General features: G+C 43.1%; 1 protein-coding gene across 3 annotated transcripts; it reads right to left on the reverse strand.

Annotated features, from left to right (window-relative positions):
• Nucleotides 1-1,003: 1,003 nt before the first annotated feature.
• LOC142008677 (serpin B10-like) lies at nucleotides 1,004-17,616 on the reverse strand. 3 transcript variants are annotated; one of them, XM_074985933.1, is made up of 7 exons: nucleotides 17,449-17,616; nucleotides 14,676-14,762; nucleotides 12,097-12,234; nucleotides 8,161-8,278; nucleotides 7,056-7,198; nucleotides 4,524-4,691; nucleotides 1,004-1,408 (listed from the first exon to the last, which is right to left on the reverse strand). In XM_074985933.1, the coding sequence occupies exons 1-7, from the start codon at nucleotides 17,614-17,616 to the stop codon at nucleotides 1,004-1,006; spliced, it is 1,227 nt and encodes a 408-aa protein (XP_074842034.1). The 3 variants fall into 3 exon arrangements, with proteins under 3 accessions (XP_074842034.1, XP_074842036.1, XP_074842035.1); XM_074985935.1 differs by lacking the exon at nucleotides 14,676-14,762 and adding an exon at nucleotides 16,716-16,736 and having other exon boundaries at nucleotides 12,097-12,209; nucleotides 17,445-17,616; XM_074985934.1 differs by lacking the exon at nucleotides 14,676-14,762.
• Nucleotides 17,617-21,631: the final 4,015 nt, after the last annotated feature.

The raw sequence follows: 21,631 nt of genomic DNA on the forward strand, positions 1-21,631 counted from the left end.
TCCAAACAGAATGCTGTATGTAATGAGGTTAAATGTATATTTGAAATTTTGGCACGAACAAAAGAAAATATATTTTGAGGGGGGAAATCGTCATACAAAGGCAAGTCAAAATAAATATTGTGAAATTCAGAGCTAATGCTGAATCTCTATCATTAACTGGCTTTGTGGTGCCAGGGATTTGCAAACCAGACTAACTGTGTTTCAGTTACCTGTTATATCCAGATCTGTGATGCGCAGGAATAAGAAAGCTAATTATTAAGCACTAGACTGGGGCTGTATTTAATATGGTCATGGACAGCAGTAGCAGAAAGCAAAAACATCCCTAAATTGGTCTGCATGACTGCTTTAGACATTTTGGGCTTCTCTGCACTAGCCCCTTCTTCGAAGGGGGCGTGGGAATCAATCTAAATGGGAAATAGCAATGAGGTGCTCCTTTGCATATGCAGCACCTCATTAGGCTAATTCTTGCCACAGGAACTTTGAAGTTAGCAACTTTGGAGCACCGTAGCCACGGGCACTTCAAAGTACCCACACAACTTTGAAGTGCCCTTACCCCCAAAACTGCAAAGAACCCCTGACTACATGGCTTGCCAGCACTTTGCTAACTTCAAAGTTCCCACGGTCAGAATTAGCCTCGTTGCTATTTCCCACTCAGGCTGATTACCATGACCCCTTCGAAGAAAGGGGCTAGTGTAGACAAGCCCCTTCTGTCCACGTGTGTTCCCTCCCCCATGAGCAAGTGGGTGGCAAGGGATAGATTCCCCCATAAAACTAGCCAGGAGAGCAGTGTGCTGCTAAGAAGTTCAGTGCATCACTGTCCCCTAGTGCCGTAGAGGAGCACAGGAGAAAATGTGCCTCAGTGTATGTCTCTGAGGCACAATAGCTCCTGAGGCTACTCCTGGGCACCTTATGCTTGGGGCTTTAACTAAAACCACAAACTGGACCTATGCTTTGAATTTGTATGTAGTTGCCTGGTGAACAACTGATGCAATTTGGTAGCATCCTAGGGGGAGCAGAATCTGCCAAAGAAGAGGATGCTTTTGGTTGTGTTGTGCCTGATGAAGAAGAGAAAAGGGTGGTCTGCTGTAAATCTTACAGGATTGGTGGATGTTCTCACTACTACAACACCTGCACTGGCACCTGCAGCCTCGGTGCCCTCTTCGTTGACCTCAACAAAGGACTTGTGAAAAACTTCGGACAAATACAGATCGTTATCCTCAGACATCCCTGTGAAGTTAGCTTGGCTATGATTGAAGGCATCTGGCATCCCCATACTGCTCAAAGTGGGCTTGAGATTGTAGCTCTCTTCCAGCTTGATTCTGGGCAGAGACAACTTCACTTCTGTCTTCTTCATCATTTCTGGGCTGGTCCAGTTGGATAATTTCTCATAGGTCAATTCCTTCTCTAGCTACAGTTAGTTAAAAAAGCAAGAATTAGACAATCAAAGAACAAAAATGAAATCATTAGCATATGAAAAAGCTTGTCATAAAGGCATGAAACGCACAGCTACTACCCAGGCTTATTGCCATCATTACAGGGTGTGCTGTATGCAATAGGGTTTGATCCTACAACGTGCTAAGCGTCTTATGCTCCAATTAGCTAAATGGGAGGGGAGCTGACATGCAGGATTGGGAGCACTGAGCAAAGCTTTTTTTTTTTTTTTTTTTTTTTAATATATTTAAAGATGCCGGGGAATGTTCCCCTCTTATGCTCATACATAACCACCATTAATGTTAACAAACTATCTGCATGTGCCAGTATGGGAGACTTGTCCATTACAACTATATATTACTGGTGTGACTGGAGTTTTGCAGACAAATAAGAGGATATGATCCTGGCCCTGATGTGGTTGTAAAGGGAGCATCTGATTTTTCATGGTGTCGTGATCTCTGTTCCCCATGAGCTGAAAGCACTCAGCACCTACTGTGTAGAGTTTAGTTCCTTGCAAGGTGAGTTACTAATTACTTATTTCACTAGCTACCAAAATAAACAGAGTACAGAAAACTGGGAGTACAGTGCTTGGAAGGGCATTAACTGCATGCACCCAGAGTCAGATTGTGATCCACTCGGTCCTACCCAGACAACAGACACAGGACAAAAGAAGTGAAAAACTTCAGCGTGGAATTCTTGTTAGAGTACTCACTACCTAATGTATAGCAAGCTCTGTATGTCCACTCAATGTAGCTGTCCCAACGGAGTGCTGAACATCCTGCCTATCACAGCAGAGAATCATGTGTTCCCTAAATATAGGTATGATAATATGGAATCCACAAGATATGCACATATCAAAACCAGTTATCCCTTTACTATAAGCTTTCTCCTTCTTCACTAAAGGTTATTTTTTCCCTGAGCATCACATCTGAAACATGGCTGTGTCTACACTATGAGATAAATTTGAATTTATTAATATTGATTTTATAATTCTGGAATTTATAAATTCGATTTTGACTAGCCTCACCTCAGTACGTGCTCCTCACAAAATCAACTTATTGTTGCCACACTCAATTGGCAAACGTCAACTGTTGCAGTAGGGTGTTTGGGAGCCTGTCCCACAGTTCCTTCATCCCCATAGCATTACTCGCTAGTTTTTAACATCATCTTCCCACATTGCATTTTCTTCATTCCCCTCCTGTGATAAGCAAACGTCCATTTTTCCCGTTGGAAGGAAGGAAGGTGAGGCATCCACAGAGATGGGAAAAAAGTTAACAGCAATCTTTCTTCTGTAACTGTGTTCTCAACTGGCCATCCACTGAGTGTCCCCCCTCCCGTTGTTGCATCCGATCCCTGAAAATAACACAGGGACTGACCGTATTCTCAAAGTTAGAAGAAAGAGGATAGAAAAGTCTAGGAAACAAGATTTTTGTCTTTCCTTTTCACTACACAGACATTGCCAACACAGGATGGCAGTGAAATCTTGCACACTGAACTTATAACTGAAACAGGAATCTCAGCTAGCCCTCCCTGCTGTGTTTCTGAGGGGGTCAAAGCAGGAAGACAGGTAAGAAATGTTAGGAAAAGGATTTTATGACAGAAATATCAAACCAGAAGTTGTCTGCAATGGACAGTGAGTTCCTGAAAATATTTTTGGCGGGGTTTGGTGGGGGGGAGTGTGCTGTGGTCTGCGGCTGCAGAGCCGGCTGAAATGGTTGAAGTAATCACCCCGAATATCTTATCCACTGGGGGTAGGAGACTTCCCTCTGGCAGCAGCGTGCCCCCAAGTATTTTAGCTGCCAGGGGACACTTCACCCCCAGTGGTAGCAAGCCCCACTGGTCCCTTGCTAGGGGCGTGTGGGAGGGTTCAGTGAGGAGCTAGTTGAAATAGTCCCCCCCGAATATCTTAGCCCCTAGGGGAGACTTCCCCATGGCGGCTGCAAGTCCACAAAATTCTTTCCCACCCTTGGAGCCCTAACTGCACAAAAGCTAGGACATGGTGCCACCTGGCAGCATGGTCAGCACTGAATGGCAGGCACATCCTTTTACTGAGTTGGAGGTTACCCATGTGATGTGGCTGAGTGCAGGATAGACCCTGACAGTGTGGCACTTGTGGGGGGATGAAGTGGGGGGTCATGCACAATGTAAACCACTGAGAAGAAGTTTTTCAGCCTCTTATGCAAGCACAACCCCCACAACAGCCTTGTTGCCATGTGGTGCAGCAGGACAGCGGCTGGCACCAGTCAGTGGAGAAAAAAATAACAAGTGTAGAGGCAGAACTATGAACTCTATGCTGGGACTATTTTAATGGGTACATGCACTCACAGTGCTAATAGCAAAGGAAGGCAGGCATTTCTCAGGCTCTCAGACAAACATGAGCCCACAGCCACAGGCTTCCTGGTCCCTATTTGAAATTCATGGTCTTGCTGTTACCTAAATCCTGAGCACCTGGAGAGCAGAAACCAGAGTGGAGCACTGAGGGGCACTGTGGGTTACATATGGGACACCTCTGGAGGCTAATAAATTTGATTTTAAGGTGTAGCACTTCCACACTGGCCTTTATTCAAAATTTTAAATTCGAGTTTGACACTACACCCGGCAGGTACCAATGATATTGTAATATCGCTATTAATGATCCCTGAGTCGGGCTAACGGTATTTAAAGTGAAGACAGTCATGGCAATATCGAGCTAACTGCTTTAATTTCAAACTCATCTCATAATGAAGATGCAGCCTAGAACCAGGGGTGGGCAAGATTCAGCCTGCCAAGCCTTTGATAGTGGCCTGCAGCCTGTCCCACTGGGAGGGGGCAGCCTCACGCTGCTCAAAGTGGCTGCCTGCCTGCCTGCTTCCTCCATGTGCCTCTCTCTGACACACACTGAATGGTCATGTTATTGTCAGAATTATTCAGTTTCACTTCCCAATTCCTGTTCTGCTTCCAAAAATGTATGCCATGCCCTTGTTTACAGCTGCATATATTAATATACAGGATGTTACTAAACTGATACTGAGCTTTTATCCCACAGCTGTCTCACATGGAAGGAACATTAGATGCCACTTCCATGTAACAGAAGTACGGTGTAATGATTTTACCTGTTCCAGACCAGTAGATTTATCCTCAATGTCATCTGGTAATAGGATGAGCATGCTGAGGTCATCATTGACGTATGGAAGCTCAGCAATTTTGACCTTCATTGTTTCCAAGTCGCATATTGAAAATGTATCTTTCAGGAACATCATCTGCACTGGTTTAGTTTTGGTCTGTGAAATTATATATCTCCATGAGAAAAGAAATATTATTTCTTTCTGTGAAAAATGTGCATTATCAGTCAATGTGCGTGACTGGCTTCAGGAAAAAATAAGAATAAAAGTTTAAACAGTTTTATGAACCAAAGATGATTGCATGGCTTAATAGGGCTTCATTTGTGAGAAAATATTAATTGTCTTAGGGGTCTTTGTCTGAAAGCACTGTTTGCTGGACTGATCTTTCACTCTTCTCCCGTGCATGCATAATAACTCACCCAAGGTGGGGCAGAGAATCCTGAAAATTCTGCAAGGACTACCTCAGTGCGTTTCCTGATATTTGTTTCCATTATGAAGATAGGGCTAGGGAGACAGATCAGGGTGGAAGGTTCATAGCTCCCAACGCTAAGAATTCTGGAGAACTTTTAAATACAAGGAGAATGAAGTCATTGCATGCAGTGACTGCTGTGGTCTCTTCTCCACCCTGGCAAAACAGAACGGCACTGCCTTTGGCTGACTCTGATAGCTTAGCAGTGAAAGATTGTGGACCATGAATGCTGATTTCTCATATGTTTTGGAAAACGGGGGAAATTCCAGAGGACTGAAAGAAAGTGAATATTGTCCTGATATTAAAAAGGAGTAAATGAGTTGTCTCTCGATGACCATATGCCTGTCAGTGTGGCATCAACAGTGAGCAAAATAATGGAAGGGCTAATATTGAATTTGATTACGAAAGAAGCAAAGGAGGGAAATACAACTAATGCCAATCAACATGGGTGTGTAGAAAATAAATCCTGGCAAACTAACATGCTAATTTTTAAGAGATTACAAGTGTGATAGATAAAAGTAATGGCGTTTATATAGAAGACTTTTGTTTGCATTTGAATAGTACTTCATGACATCTTGATTAATAAACTGGAATGAAATCAGCATGACAGCCATTAGATGGATTAAAAACTATTCAAATGATAGCTCTCAAAATGTAAGGTTAAGCAGAGTTATCAACAAGGGGTTCCACAGGGGTCGGTTCTTGGCTCTATGACTTGGAAATAGGTCTGCCAACAGGGAGGAGCAGAGGGGGCAGTTGCCTCATGCCCAGTGATTCAACAGTGGTGGCGGTCAGAGTCCTGGGCCCTTTAAATTGCTGATGGAGCATTGCACCGTGTACTCCAGGCAGTGCTAAGAATTGGGGGTGGAGGGGTAGGAATTCTGGGTGTGTGTTCTGGCTGGCACTGAGGGCAGCTGCCCTCAGCCCTGCCCCTTCCATCCTCCCGCCTGTCCCTTCCGGAAATGAGGTGCTCCCCCCTCATACACACTTGCTTAGGGCCCTACAGAGTCTATTGGGTCCCCTACTTGGAAAAAACACATAAAATAATTTCTAATGAAGTTAGCAGATCACACAACGATCGAGGGAATGGTAAATAACAGTAACCTCTCCTCTCCACTATAGAGCAGTCTGGATTTCTTGGTAAGCTGGATGCAAGCAACCAATATCCATTTCACGTGGTCAAGTGTAAGGTCATACATCTGGGAGTAAAGAGTATAGGCCATGGGGCCTTATGCTGAAGAAGACGTGGAGAGTCATGGTTGATCATAAGCTGAGCATAAACTCTCAGTGCCACGTTGTAACCAAAAAGGCTATTGTGATATGTGGCGCTAGTACAACGGCTGCAGGTATATTGTGTCTAGTCCTGCTGTCTGCACTTCAAGAAGAGGTTGGTAAATTGGAGAGGATTCAAAAAAGAGCCACAAAAAGGATTAAAGGATTGGAAAGTGTACCTTATGGTGAAAGGCCTAAGAAGCTCCATCCATTTACATAGGCTGTCTAGACCAGCCCCCAATTTCAAAGGGGGCATGGTAATTAGGGTGATGGGAGATTACTAGTGAAGTGCTGTGGTGCATATGCAGCACTTTATTAGGCTAAATCTCCCCCACAGCAACTTCAAAGGTCAGCCACAAATACTTCAAAGAGGAGTAAAGGGACTTCACAGTAGCGCAGGCACTTCAAAGTACCCGTGGCTGACCTGCAGCTACACACAGGCCAGCACTGCGAAGTTTGACACTGCAAAGTTGCCGCAGGGGAGATTTAGCGTAATGAAGTGCTGCATATGCACCACAGCGCTTCATTAGTAATCTCCCGACACCCTACTTACCATCCTCCCTTCGAAGTAGGAAGGTAGTGTAGACACAGCCAACAGGATCCACTGCAAGCTAAAGCCCATTTGTCAAACATTTGCTTATAAAATGTGGTAGATTTACTCAATATATATTAAAATTGTCACTGTTATTTACTTTAGGCATAGCTGTGTGTGAACTGTGTGTGAAAGATGTCCATTCATTCATTTCTTGCTATTCAATAGTGTGAACATTGATGGGATATACCTTGCTCAGTCTGAAGGGCATCTCGGAAGTGTTTTCATTCATAAATCTCTGTTTCCACTTTCCCTTGAAGTAAATGGCGTTAACCAGGACCAGTGCAGTGTTGGGATCAACAGCACCTCTAGGCAACAGATTCTGGATTTTCCCTTTCAGAAGGAGAAAAAGAGTGCTTTTATTCCAGTGCAGTATGAGAGGATGTATGTGCTTCAGAACCCCCAATCCCTGTGTGATTTTCCAGACGGAATTAATGTAAACCCATTTCTAAAACCACCTTTATTATTGTGGCACAAGTTGATGTTAGAAAGGAGTTTAAAAATACAACAGCTTAAAAATACATATTCTGAATCTTCACTTCTTTGCTCCTTATAGAGTCATTTTATACTTGTTGATAGCAGGTGGAAAATTCTGCCAGCTCAGAAGGGTAGTATTTTATACCCATTTCACCCTCCTTTTCACAGGCGTAAAAGATAATGCAAGGGGCAAAGCTACAAAGAATTAGGCTCATGAACTAGGGAGTCCGTGGCCATAAATTCTGCTCCAGTAGTTCTAGCAGTGATGGAGAACCCCGAGGCCAGAGGTCCTGCAGGAGTTATTGATTCTTTAGAGGAAATCAGGTTCAAAACACAACTCTCTTCTTTCTTTTAGGATTTTATCCAGAACTCATTGAAATCATTGGGAGTCTTTTCCATGAATTCAAAAAACTTCTGGATCAGGCACTTGAAGTTGTTCAACTGTCCATTTGTCCACCTGCTGCCTCTCCCTCCTCAATTGCCACATTAGCCCAACTAGTGCCTGACTACAGGAGGAGCTTGTGTGAAAACACATCCACCTACCCAAAAGGAAAAAAGCAGTCAAGTAGCACTTTAAAGACTAACAAAATAATTTATTAGGTGAGCTTTCGTCTGTTGTGGTCTGGCTATGGTCTCAAGAAGTGGGTCTGTCCCACGAAAGCGCATCACCTAATAAATTATTTTGTTAGTCTTTAAAGTGTTACTTGACTGCTTTTTTGTTTTGATAGTATATAAACTAGCACAGTTTGCTCTCTGTTACTACCCAAAAGGAATGAGTGAAAGAAAAGCAAAGTTGTCATTATTAATCCTTAGCTTACCCTCAGTTTGGCTTTCAACCCAGGAATTGATTTCTTTTCTGACTTGTTCTGCAGCTTTTTTAAAGTTTACTGCTTGTGGCCCTGCATGGTAATATTTTTTAACAAAATCTATGTATTCCTGAAAGATAGGAGAGAGAATTTGCTCTTAAAATTAACTGAAATTGGCATTACTTAAAAATATTAGATTGCTACAGAACATGATTACTTTAATACATACTAAAAAGAGTAAGATTCAACTAGCTAAAATTTAAAAATAAGTTCTATGGTACATTACACTTAATAACTACTGAAGGTTGAGTCTCAGAATTTCAACTCCACTGGAAATTCCCACATTTTGAAATTTTCTTTCATCCCAAATCTGAAAAAGGTTAACATTTTGAAATTTCCTGTGAAAGGATCATTCTGAAAAAATCATTTAGAAAATATCAAAATGATAGCAAGAGGATAATTGCAATATTGTATTCAGTTCTGGTACCCACAATTCAAGAAGGATATTGACAAATTAGGGTTTAGAAAAGAGCCATGAGAATGGTGGAAGGTTTAGAAAACATTCCTTTATAGGGATAGACTCAAGGAGCTCAATCTAGTTACCATAACAAACAGAAGGTTAAGAGGTGGCTGGATTACATTCTGTAAGCACCCACGTGGGGAAGAAATATTTAATAGTGAGCTCTTCAGTGTAGCAGAGACAGATGTAATACAAGCCAATGGCTGGAAGTTGAAGCTAGACAGATTGAGATTAAAAATAAATTGTAAATTTTTAACAGGGAGAGTAATTACTCACTGGAACAATTTACCAAGGCTCAGGGTGGATTCTCCCTCACCGATAATTTTAAAATCAGGACTGGATATTTTTCTAAAATATTTGTTCTAAGAATTATTTTGGAGTTTTTCTATGGCCTCTATTGTATAACTGGTCAGACACTAAAGCTATGTCTACACTAGAGCATTTTGCCAACAAAACCCATGGAGCTTCCACATTCCCAAGGCATTCTGTGGACGGTAAATTGACAGAATGTGGCACTTCTGTCCACAGTGTTCTGCAGCTTCCCCATGAGACAGAACACTTAGGCCGTGTCTACACTAGCCCCAAACTTCAAAACTGCCACGCAAATGGCCAGTTTGAAGTTTACTAATGAAGCACTGAAATGCATATTCAGCGCTTCATTAGCATGCGGGCGGCCACGGCACTTCGAAATTGACGCGCCTTGCCGCCACGCGGCTCATCCCGACGGGGCTCCTTTTCGAAAGGATCCTGCCTACTTCGAAGTAGTATGGGAATAAGGGGACTTCGAAGTAGGAGGGATCCTTTCGAAAAGGAGCCCCGTTGGGACAAGCCGCGCGGCGGTGACGCGCATCAATTTCGAAGTGCCGCGGCCGCCCGCATGCTAATGAAGCGCTGAATATGCATTTCAGCGCTTCATTAGTAAACTTCGAAATGGCCATTTGCGTGGCCATTTCGAAGTTTGGGGCTAGTGTAGACGTAGCCTTAGTCGACAGATTCTGTCGACAAAGCCAGTCTGGACATTTCAGGGGGCCCTCGGTCAACAGACAGGGTTTCCAGGACATCAGGCAAACCTGTCTGTTGTGCTTCTAGTTGGCTGTTCAGTCAACAGAGTGGCTGGGCAGTCTGGCCACTGTTGATGGAGCAGATCGTGCTTTCAGTCAGCTTGGCAGTATGGCTACGATCTGCTCACAAAAGTTTTGTCAGAAAATATCTTCTGACAGAAACTTTTGTCGACAGATTGTTCTAGTGCAGACACAGCCTAGGTGATCACTCTGTCCCCTTCTGACCTTGAGAATGCATGAAAAAATTAAATTTTAATAAGGTTGAAGTGCTTTGTTTCAATTTTATTCTTTTAACAGTATGTAATATAAAATATAATAAGGGAAAAGTATACTCTGGCTGCATCTACACTATGAGATAAATTTGAATTTATTTATATTGATTTTCTAATTTTGGAATTTATAAGTTTGATTTTGACCGTCCTAACTTCACACCATGCTCCCCATAAAGTCAAGTAATTGCTGCCACACACATATCGGCTAACATTGACTGTTGCAGTAGTGCATTGTGGGAAGCTATCTCACAGTTCCCTCATCCCTGTAGCATTCTGGGTGTGCTCGCTGGTCTTGATGTCATCTTCTTACATTGCATTTTGATCATTCCCCTCCCTATACCTGAGAATATGTCAATCCCTGGTAATAATACAGAGACCCTCAAAATTACAAGAAAGAATTTTTGGTTCCCCACACATCACATTGCCAACACAGGTGCAGCGACTGTATTCCCAACTGGCCATCCATCCCACCTCCCATCATTGCCGAAATGTGATCCCTGAAAATAATGCAGGGGGAAAAATGTAGGAAGAAAGAAAGAATTTTTGGTTTCCCCATACGTTATTGTTAATGGAAAGGGGTGTTGGCTTTCCAATGCACTGTAAGGTTTGCATGCAATGACTGTGTTCTCAACTGACCATCCATCCCACCTCCCATCACTGATGAAAAGTGATCCCTGAAAATAATGCAAGGGCCCGGAATGTTAGATTGAGAAGAATGTAGAAGGAAAGAATTTTTGGTTTCCCCCTAAACTACATTGACAACACAGGTTCAGTGACTGTATTCTCAACTGGCCATCCATCCCACTTCCCATCATCACAGAAAAAAGAATTGTTGGCTTCCCTTGGCGACAGCAAGCCCAGGTATGGGCCAAGGAGGGGCGGTGTCACTGGATGACTAGTTAAAGTATTCTCCCCCATCTGCAGCAAGCCCCTTAGCCACCGCGGTACACTTTTCCCTGGCGGCAGAAGCAAGCCCAGGTATGGGCCAAGCAGGGGGGTGTGTCGCTGGATGACCAGTTGAGCTGTTCCTTCCTCATGGCGCAAAAAGCCCCCAGTAACTTAACCCCTGGGGGAGGCTTCCCCATAGTGGCAGCAAAGCCCTCTCTTTCCCACACAACTGGCATCATTGCCAGCACTGAACAGCGGGCATATCCTTTTATCAGGTTGGGTTGGGGGCTACCCCACGATGTGCCTGAGCTCGGGAAAGACCCAGACTGTGTGATGCCTGTGGGGTAGGGAAGGGGGCTCACACCCAAATGTAAACCAGTGAGAAGTTTCTGGGCGTGTTATGCAAGCACGACCCCAGCACAGCCTTGTTGACACGTGATACGGTAGGACGGGCTGGCACCAGGCAGTGCAAAAAAAAAATAGCAAGCGTACCGACAGAGTCACAAAATCCCTGCAGGGGCTATTTGAATGGGCAGATGCACTCACACTGCTAACAGCACAGAAAAAAAGAAGCCATTTCCCAGGGTGTCATACTAATATGAGCCCACAGCTAAAGGCTCGCTGCTACTGCTTGGAAATTCAGGCTCTTCCTGTTACTTGAGAGCAGGGGCCAGTGCCAGAGCGGAGCACTGAGGGTTACATATGGGGCACCTCTTAAATTCGATTTTAAGATGTGGCACTTCCACACTGGCCTTTAATTGAACTTCTGAATTCGAGCTTGATGCAATACCCATCAGGTAACTGCAATTTTGTAATCTCAAGATTAGTGCACCCAAAAGTGAGCTAATGACATTTACAGTGAAGACAGTCACGTGGTAAAGTCAAGTTAACTGAATTAAATTCAATTTTATCTCATAGTGTAGACACAGCCTCTATAATATAACAGTCAAGCTAATAAAATCAAAACAAAGCTCTTTGATTGTATTGAAATTAAGAGTTTTGATACGTTTTTATAAGAAATTTAGGCAAAGCTATATGTTCCCGCAAAACATTCCCTTTTTATCACATCAACATTTCCTATGAATAAATTGCTCCTCTGGAAAATGGTCAAACAGCTCTGTTAATAGTCTTGAATTTTGATCAGTATTGAGCATCATAAATACCTTTCAAAACTTTCTCTTCAGCTTAATAAAAATATTCAACTTACACTATGGAATGGGTAAGTCTGTTCCTCATACAGTCTGTTGGCAGTTTTAAGCAAGTAAGAAGTCTGGGGTTTGTTGATTAAAGAGATTAATGCTTGGAACTCAGAATGGATGTCTTCAGCGTTGCAGTCCTCAGTTTCCTTTAAAAGAGGTACAATGAATTTAAAAATCACATTCCTGTTCTTAGAAAATGTTGTATCTTCCCAAAATGATTACACTTGACAGAAATTACTGGGAAAGGGATTCCTTTGTTTTTCTAGTTTACTGACTCTGCATTTGACTGAACTGTCTGTAGTCAGATTAATTGTTTCTATTGGATAGTTAGCAGGTCAGTTGCTCCCTTGCTCCAAACATCATCTGGGGAGTACTTAGTGCTGCATCTCAGGAGGGACTCAAAGCTGAGCCGTGAAGACTCCTAATACTCAAAACAGGGTCACAGCTCTGGAGAGCACATCTCTGATGGAGCACACCTGTTTGGGGATAAGGATTAGTTTTCCCTCAGTAGTGTTTCCTGTAAGCTGTGCACTTGTGTGGCCATGCAGGAAAAATTCAAATGCCACTCAGTGGATTAGCAGAGCATCCGCAGCCACGTTTTGTGTTTTTATTAAATGTAAATAAAATATATATGGAGATACACATCTCATAGAACTGGAAGGGACCTTGGAGGTCATTGAGTCCAGTCCCCTGCACTCTTAAGCAGGACCAAGTATCATCCCTTTTAAGAAAAAAAAATCTATTTGCCCTAGACCCCTAAATAGTCCCCTCAAGAACTGAGCTCACAACAACCCTGGGTTTAGCAGGCTAATGCTCAAATCACTGAGCTTTCCCTCCTCTCATGATAATACACATTTGCACATGCCTTAGTGCACACATTTTTTCTGCACATCAGTGGAAAAGATTAGAGGGAACATTGCTCAGCACTAGAAGCAGCAATAGGGTGCCTTTACAAAGGGATAGAAAAGGTGTGTAAATTGGTAAGAGATAGAGGCCTCTATTTGTCTTAAAAGGCAGCAGATCTTGTCTAACAAAGCATCCTTACTTTAGCAGCCAGGGACTCCCTGTTGAGGAATTACAGTTGATTCACCTGCAGAAAATCCTGGCACAGGAGCTTTTGAGAGAGGCATCCCTATTCCTGACCCACTCCCAACATCATGAGAGGTTAGGGACTTGTCCTTAGAACTCTGTGAGGAGGAGAAGAACTCCAGCAGCTCGCATTCTGGTCTAATGAACCAAGGGAGATTCATCAGAATGAATCTGATGATTTGGAGGGGGTAAAAGGGCCATCATGTCCTCCATCATATCTCCAGCACCTCATGCACCTGGCCATTCTTCTACCTTCACACAGGCCCTTTCCAAATCCCCCCCATACTCAACATATTTTCACATACCCTTCTCCCACCTTAATGTCCACATGATGCTTTTCCTTTTCAAGTCAACATATCATGCACTTCACAATTGCACGTGTCTGTAGGATCTGTCTATAACTACCCAGTCTCTGAGGTTAGAGTTCAGATTTGAATTACAACATGAGTCAGAGGAAGAGAAAATGTGTGGGGAGAAGAGGTGCACATCTATATGTGTGTAAAGTGGAAGGGAGTGTTCTGAGCAGGAGTAGACTCAGCATCATGTTGCATTGATGTTCAGGAGTGGGAACCAAGATGTCTTTCCTGCCTTTGAAGTTTGAGTGAGTTTGTTTTGCACTTAAATCACCTTAATTTATTGTTAACCATGATTTTTTAGGGCAACGGGCAATGTAGGCTCAAAACAGACTGTGGCTATGTCTACACGTGAAGCCTACATCGAAGTAGCCTATTTCGATGTGGCGACATCGAAATAGGCTATTTCGATGAATAACGTCTACACGTCCTCCAGGGCTGGCAACGTCAATGTTCAACATCGACGTTGCGCAGCACCACATCGAAATAGGCGCAGCGAGGGAACGTCTACACGCCACAGTAGCACACATCGAAATAAGGGTGCCAGGCACAGCTGCAGACAGGGTCACAGGGCAGACTCAACAGCCAGCCGCTCCCTTAAAGGGCCCCTCCCAGACACACTTGCACTAAACAGCACAAGATACACAGAGCCGACAACGAGTTGCAGACCCTGTGCATGCAGCATGAATCCCCCGCTGCAGCAGCAGCAGCCAGAAGCCCTGGGCTAAGGGCTGCTGCACACGGTGACCATAGAGCCCCGCACGGGCTGGAGAGACAGCGTCTCTCAACCCCCCAGCTGATGGCTGCCATGGAGGACCCCACAATTTCGACGTTGCGGGACGCAGATCGTCTACACGGTCCCTACTTCGACGTTGAACGTCGAAGTAGGGCGCTATTCCGATCCCCTCATGAGGTTAGCGACTTCGACGTCTCGCCACCTAACGTCGAAGTTAACTTCGAAATAGCGCACGACGTGTGTAGCCGCAACGGGTGCTATTTCGAAGTTAGTGCCGCTACTTCGAAATAGCGTGCACGTGTAGACACAGCTTATGATAGCACTATTCAAACTAGTGCCGCCATTGAACTTTCCTGCTCCCAGAAGAGTTGTGGACTTCTTTCTGTAAGATTTTTGTTTTAAAAAATACCATCTTCCTCTTTTTTGGCCTTCTACGAGATGTACTTGTCACCTGAGAACAGCTTCTGCTTCCTGAAGTTTTCTTAAAATGAAGGACCTGCAAAGCAGAGTTTGTAAAGATATCAAATATACTTGAAGAAAACAAAGAAAAATGTGCACACAAATTGATTTCTAGTGACCTATTTGTCAAAATGTTAAATTTATTCTAGTTACTCTCAGTACTGGTTACTAATTAGCCTGCTAAGGATCCTATATCTATGATTTTCAGTGAAGGTTTGAATGTAACTGAGATCCATGTCATAATCACACAGGCGTACCATTAGGTTAATAGGCCACTATTAAGAGTCGGATGGATGTTAACTTGAACGTGTGGTCAGACCAAACAAAATTCATGATAATTTCAGCCATTTATTATTACTCCATACTTATTATTGGTCATCACTGGTGTGTTACATCTGTATAACATAAAAAGGCCCAGTGCTGACCTAATGGTTACAAAGAGGCAATGAAGATTAGTTGCATAATATGCTGAATGGTCATCAGTGGCAAATTAGCATAAGGGCAAAAGGGGAAGTTGCCGCAGGGCCACCAGGCGTGAGGGGCCCCCAGGCTCCATAGCTCCATTTTGTTTAAATAATTCAGTTTAATGGAACAAAAGAAATGTGTCATGGCACACTTATTTTAAAATTAAGTTTACTTTTATTATGAGTCATGAGTAATAATAAGCATGAATAGATTCTAAAGAATAAATAATGACATTACATTAATATTTTAATATATTGCGGGGCCCTTGGGACTGCGATGTCCCAGAGCCCTCCTGTTCTTAATCTGTCCCGATGGCCGTAAAGGTGAAACAAGAGAACTATCAAATTGTAAACTCATGGCTAAAGCATAGACAGAAGCAGCAACCACGCAATTCAAGTATGGCCACTGCAAATTACAGTGGTGATGCAACCTTCTCATTTTTATTAACAAAATGAAGGCAAATGGAAATAGACTGATATAGGCCTAAACCGAAATGGTTTCAGGAGTGAGTATAAGCAGGCTATCTGGGAAGAGGTATGGAAGAACCAAGCCAGGCTCTCAGTAATGGGATTTATTTATGTGCAAAAACTAATATTCACATCTAAGATACATGCTTAAAATAATGTTAAATGGAATGTTCTGTTCAAAGGGAAAGCTAAAATGGAAAGTGTCAAGAGTGACCTCCCACCTGACACTTCCAGTTGAGGGGAGGCTTTAGCCTTCTAAACCGAGGAGTGGGAATTCAATCCAGTTGGGGCAAATAGATTTAAAAAAGAAATCTGCCAAGGATGGTGATGGGTGCTGCTGTGAGTGCAGGGAATTGAGCTTGATGACCTCCGAAGGTCCCTTCCAGCTCTATGAGATAGGTATAAGAACTTAAAGTACCCTGCCACTAACAGTTTCTGCTTAAAAACACTCCCCAAGCTCACAGATGCCCTGACCCTATGGTGATCTGCTGCCACCAGCCAAGTGCGAACACCGCTTTGAGAACTCAGAAATATTACACACTTCAGATATCTCCCAGCAGGACATCTCCAAGCTCTTCACCCTACCTCAGGAGATAGCTCAGAAACAACCCATGAGTTTTTGACTAGTTTGCCTTTCAGTCACAGTCACAGGCAGGTGCACCAGAACTTCTTGCTTTCTAGGATACAGGAATCAGATCATAGTCTTAAAAAGTAACATGATTAACAAAACAAAGAAACATACTTTGGAAGTAAGCTTGGTTGTTAGATGTTACAGAGCAGCTAAATTAGGTAGTTTAAAGCACAGAGAATTACTTCCCGGGGATTCAGTTTAAAAGTTACAGTGTACAGGGAGCTACATCAGCCAGAGAAGGCACGCAAACCAAACCCAAAACTAAAAAATAACCTGATCACATTTAACTAAACATCCCCTTTCTGAATTTCATACCAGGTTCCTGGCTTATTTCATCTCAGTTATCTCTCCTCTGGCCTCACAATAGTACTGCCAAAGCAAATCTCTGCTCCAATACAGAAATTCCCCTTTCTAGCCTTTGGTTCACCTGGCTTCTTGACAACGCTTCCTGGAGATTTTCAGAGACCCACTATCTCTGGGTTTAACACTTTACAGGCATCTTAGTTAACTGAATGTTGGGGTGTTGAGAAATGAGGTAGTAGCCCTCCCTTCCATCACAGAAGATCAGGTTCCAAACTATTAGAGCAGTTCCAATGTTGCAAATCAACAGCCACACTCAGGGAAGTAGGGGAGAAAGTGAGGTGATGAGGCTAGTCAAGGTATGAGTCGGGGATGTTTCCTCCCTCAACCAGTTGGATTCCTGCAAACTGATGTAAACAAAGGAGATTTCAGCCCAGGGAAGGTGAGGCAATACCTTACTAGGAGCCATTCAACTGGCCCAGGATCAATATGTTCTGACCAAGCCCCCTTTCACCTCAGCTGTCATGCCAAGAGGGACAGAAGCTGCCTACTCTGGCTATATGCCACCTGGAACTCACCTTTACAAGGAACTGCCCCAATGGTTCCATTTTAGCTTTCCCTTGGAACAGAACACTAGGGTACAGTTACCAGCAGGTTATTTTTTCCTTGTAAAACTGGGTGGGGAACTCTGAAATGAGTGAAAATTGCAGTGAATTAGTTATTTCCTACCCAGCATTTCCATTCACCATTCCTTCAAGGCTGTAATCTTAAATACTGTGATATCAGGTGGCTGTGGCATGTGTAGAATTCATTTATCATATCGCAAAATGTATGTGGCACAGTCCAATTTCACTACCTACCTCAGCCATCTGGGTTGCAGTGTTACCTTTTGCACCCGCATAAGTCATGGCCAGAGCAGCTGAGATACTCCAAGAGGAAAAGAAAATGTTTTTGCCTTTATTAGATTCATTCAGCTTTTTGAAAAGGTCGAGAGTAAAGTTGCCATTTGATGCTGATAGAGAATCCATTCCTGAAACCTAAGACATATATATGCAGAGAATGTAGCAGTTTGACTTCACTGGAGAAAGCATTTTACCTTTGGTCTCCAATTTGTGTTGTTTTCTCTGTGTCATAATAAATTAACTTTCCTCAGAAAATGGAAGATGTATCTAAGTGACAATGATTCCAGACTGTCTTAGAACATCTGATCTATAGTCTTTGCTGTAAATCAAACCCTAGCTACTTGTTTGACACACAAATCTTCCCCAGTCTTTATTATTATTTAACAATTGATTTCAATGGGACTTAGGCACCTAACCTGCTCTGGTGCTTTAAAATCTCAGTAGGCACTAATATGCATCTGTAGGTGCCTAAATACCTTTGATCATCTGGACCTCAGCCTTTGGCCTCCTCAGTTTCTGTGGCTGTCAACATTTGTAATGAGAAAACTAATGAGAGGATGACCCAATGAAAATATTGTTTTTTCTCTCCACAGGGGAAGAGCAAATTAGTCTTTGGCCCACTAACTTGCTGTGTTGTACCATCTTACAGCAAGAACTACCACTTGCATATGTTTATCCTTATTTATCTAACTTTTAGGGAACAGGATTGTCATCTACTCAAGAAAATTATTTAATTAATCTTGCTCTATATCAGCAGTGATTCTCAAACTCTGCAAGAATATATAATACTTACACTTTACTTTCTAAGAACTGAAATATAAATCAAACATGATCAAATTGTGCAAACCCTGTTTTACCGCATGACATGGAAGTTATCATTTAATCTGCCCTGTCATGCTGGGTTTAACTAATTCAAGAAAAAGTTTCAAAGAAAGCTAATTATATCTCTATCTACATTACCTGAGATTCCTGTGAGAGAGAAGAAATTACTTGTGTCCTCAGCCAGGTTCTGGGTCTGTTGGTTAGGCAATAAACACATTTAGAAATATAAAGCAGTTGTTCTTCTTTTCTGGCTGGCAACCTCCACCCTTATTGTCCTATATATTTCGCCACCTGCATTTACTCCTCCTCCTTCACCGCTTTCCAGAACTTTCTGTTATAAAATTTGACTCAATATCTGTTTGGCAATAAATACATTTAGAAATAAAATGATTGCGGTTCACTTTCCTTCTAGCCTACATTCTCCACTTCTAATGCCCCATATATTTCTCCACCAAAACTTACCAGCTTCCAGAACAAAAAAGCAGTCCAGTAGCACTTTAAAGACTAACAAACTAATTTATTAGGTGGTGAGCTTTTGTGGGACAGACCCACTTCTTCAGACCATAGCCATACCAGAACAGACTCAATATTTAAGGCACAGAGGACCAAAAATAATTATCAAGGTTGACAAAACAGAAAAATTGTAATCAAGGTGGTCAAATCAGGAGAGCAGAGGGGTGGTAGGAGGCGAGGAAGTCAAGAGTCCAATAAAGTATGTAAAAGAGTCCATATACTGACCCAGGTAATTGGCGTCCCAGTTCAAATCATGGGTTAATGTGTTGAATTTGAATATAAAAGAGAGCTCAGCACTCTCTCTTTGCAGGCGATTCTTAAAGTTCCTTTTCAGTAAAACACAGACTTGCAGGTCGTTAACAGAGTGGCCCACTCCATTAAAGTGCTGGCTGACAGGCTTGTGAGTTAAGAGCTTTTTGATGCCTGTTTTGTGTTCATTCATTCTTTGTCAAAGCGTATTTACCGTTTGTCCTAACTACAAAGTATGTGGGCATTGTTGGTGCATGATGACATATATGATGTTAGTAGAGGAACCTGAGAATGTGCCCAAGATTCTGTGAATAAGCTGGTTAGATCTAGTGATGGTATCTCCAGAATAGATATGTGGACAAAGCTGGCAGCAAGGCTTGTTGCAAGGTAAAGTTCCAGGATTGGTATTATTGTGGTGTAGCCTGTGGTTGCTGGTGAGAATCCTCATAAGGTTGGGGGGGGTGACATATTAACACGTGGTTTGAACCAGGACAACAGTTACCTGCATCATTATATGGACTCTTGTACATACTTTGTTTCATCTGATTCTTGACTCCCCCCACCGCCCCTCTGCTCTTCTGATTTGCCCACCTTGATTACAATTTTTCTGTTTTGTCAATCTTGATAATTATTTTTGGTCCTCTGTGCCTTAAATATTGAGTCTGTTCTGGTATGGCTATGGTCTGAAGAAGTGGGTCTATCCCACGAAAGCTCATCACCTAATAAATTATTTTGTTAGTCTTTTAAGTGCTACTGGTCTGCTTTTTTGTTTTGATAGTATATAGACTAACACGGCTTTCTCTCTGTTACTATTCTGCTTCCAGAATTTTTTCTTGTACAATTTGAAGACATTTATTGACTAATCATATGTATTTTAAATGCAGTCTTAGTGATTTACAAGACGATGACATGATCAGCGCTGGTATTTTAATAATAAGATATGCAAAAATACCAGAAAGTGGCCTATTATATGACTGTCAGACTTCCAAAATGGACTTGTCAAAGAATGCCTGGAATGAGCACTTGAGCACTGTCATGGATGTTGTGTGTAAGGAAGGATGAGGGCTCATACCTGTGCTCCAAATTTGCATTATTATTGGTGGTGCCAAGAACAAGTCCAAGCAGGGGTGTCCCGTCCATAAGACTGATTGGGGCAAATGCCCTGGGCCTCATGCTTTGGGGCCTCCACACTTCAGGGGAGTGTGGTGTCCAGCATGGTCTAGGGGCTAGCAAGAGGCCTGATACCAGGAGCAGCAAGCAAGCTGGCCCTGCCCACCATGTTCAGAACCACCCCACCAGCTCTTGGCATCACTTGTAGGATGGGCCAGATGCCAGAAAGAGGCAGGGCCTTGGGGATAGGGACAGGGAGGGGATGATGTAGCGGTGGAAAGAGTTGGGGCTGGAACAGAGCAGGGGCAATAAGAGGTGAAACTAAGCAGGCTGAGGCTTGATCATGCACTGCAGCTGGTGCTAGGACCCCTCATTAACTCTCCAGGCTGCCTTGGACCCTGCTTTCCCCTGAGAGTGGGGCCTGGGCAGTTTCCACAATCTGTCCTATAGACAGGACAGCTCTGAAAATACAACACCCCTCATCCAGGCCCATGTTCCAGAATATGAGAGGAGCCAGGGCACCATGGGCCCATACGGCCTGCTGCCTATGGGCTAGTGTCCTCTTTTAATTTAAAGGCTGAATTGAAGAACATCTCTTGATGAACAAACTGACCCACACTTGGCGCATGGGATGCAGAACCACAGAAATGTTTTTTAATATTTCCAAGGTTGGGGAGGGGAAGGGAGTTTGTGTCATGCTGAGATCCAGCATGAAAATTAATAGCTCGAGAGATCCCTCTCTCTGAAAGAGCAGAAAAGGAATTCTGCCATGTGCCAGTATCCTCACCCTGCATAGGCTGTCCACGTATGTTGAAAATCGAAGGCTATTAGCTGTATGAAGGAGCACTTTTCCAGAAAGTGTACCCGTGTAGACATAAACCACAATAGTGGCTTCAAAGGGGCTACATTTTAGCATGCAGCTTAATCTTACTGTAGTCATCAGGACTGTATTTAGATGGAATGTGTGCAGTCATAGGGCATATACATGAGGGTTTGTTTATTTTATTAATGTCATTTCACGTTTGTTCTTTTCCCGTTCAGGAAGTAGAACCAAGAAGAAAGGTGTGTGCTGCTCCCTAGAAGCAGGGACTTCCGAAGTTTTGAATATGCACAGAATTTCGCTGGTGTAGCCAGTTTATTTAATCTCTGGACTGAATTGAAGGAATTAGGAGCATTGTCAGAAAAGGGAGGGAACTGCTCCAAAAGCTCTCGGTCAGGGGTCAGCACCCCCTGGCATGGGTGCCAAGACTGGCACGTGAGCTGATTGGCATCGGCATGGGAGGTGGGAGCTTAGCCCTGCCCCTCTTTCCCCATGCAGCCAGGAGCTTGCTCAAAGCCATGGCACTTGTGGATTAACAAAAGACCGGCTAATGCTACCAACCACCACCTAAACAGTAAAGCTCTGCATTTTAACTTATTTATTAATGATACTGTTGTAAATAGGAGT

This window comes from Carettochelys insculpta, chromosome 2 (genome assembly GCF_033958435.1).
Source record: "Carettochelys insculpta isolate YL-2023 chromosome 2, ASM3395843v1, whole genome shotgun sequence".
In the NCBI taxonomy this organism is placed as follows: domain Eukaryota; kingdom Metazoa; phylum Chordata; order Testudines; family Carettochelyidae; genus Carettochelys; species Carettochelys insculpta.

Excerpts from the sequence above, each read along its gene's own strand:
- LOC142008677 (XM_074985933.1), bottom strand. The coding sequence starts at position 17,616 with ATGGATTCTCTATCAGCATCAAATGGCAACTTTACTCTCGACCTTTTC. Across the intron at positions 14,763-17,448 it reads CTGCAACCCAGATGGCTGAG|GTCCTTCATTTTAAGAAAAC; the intron begins GTAGGTAGTGAA and ends TCTGCTTTGCAG. Across the intron at positions 4,692-7,055 it reads TGCCCTTCAGACTGAGCAAG|ACCAAAACTAAACCAGTGCA; the intron begins GTATATCCCATC and ends ATAATTTCACAG.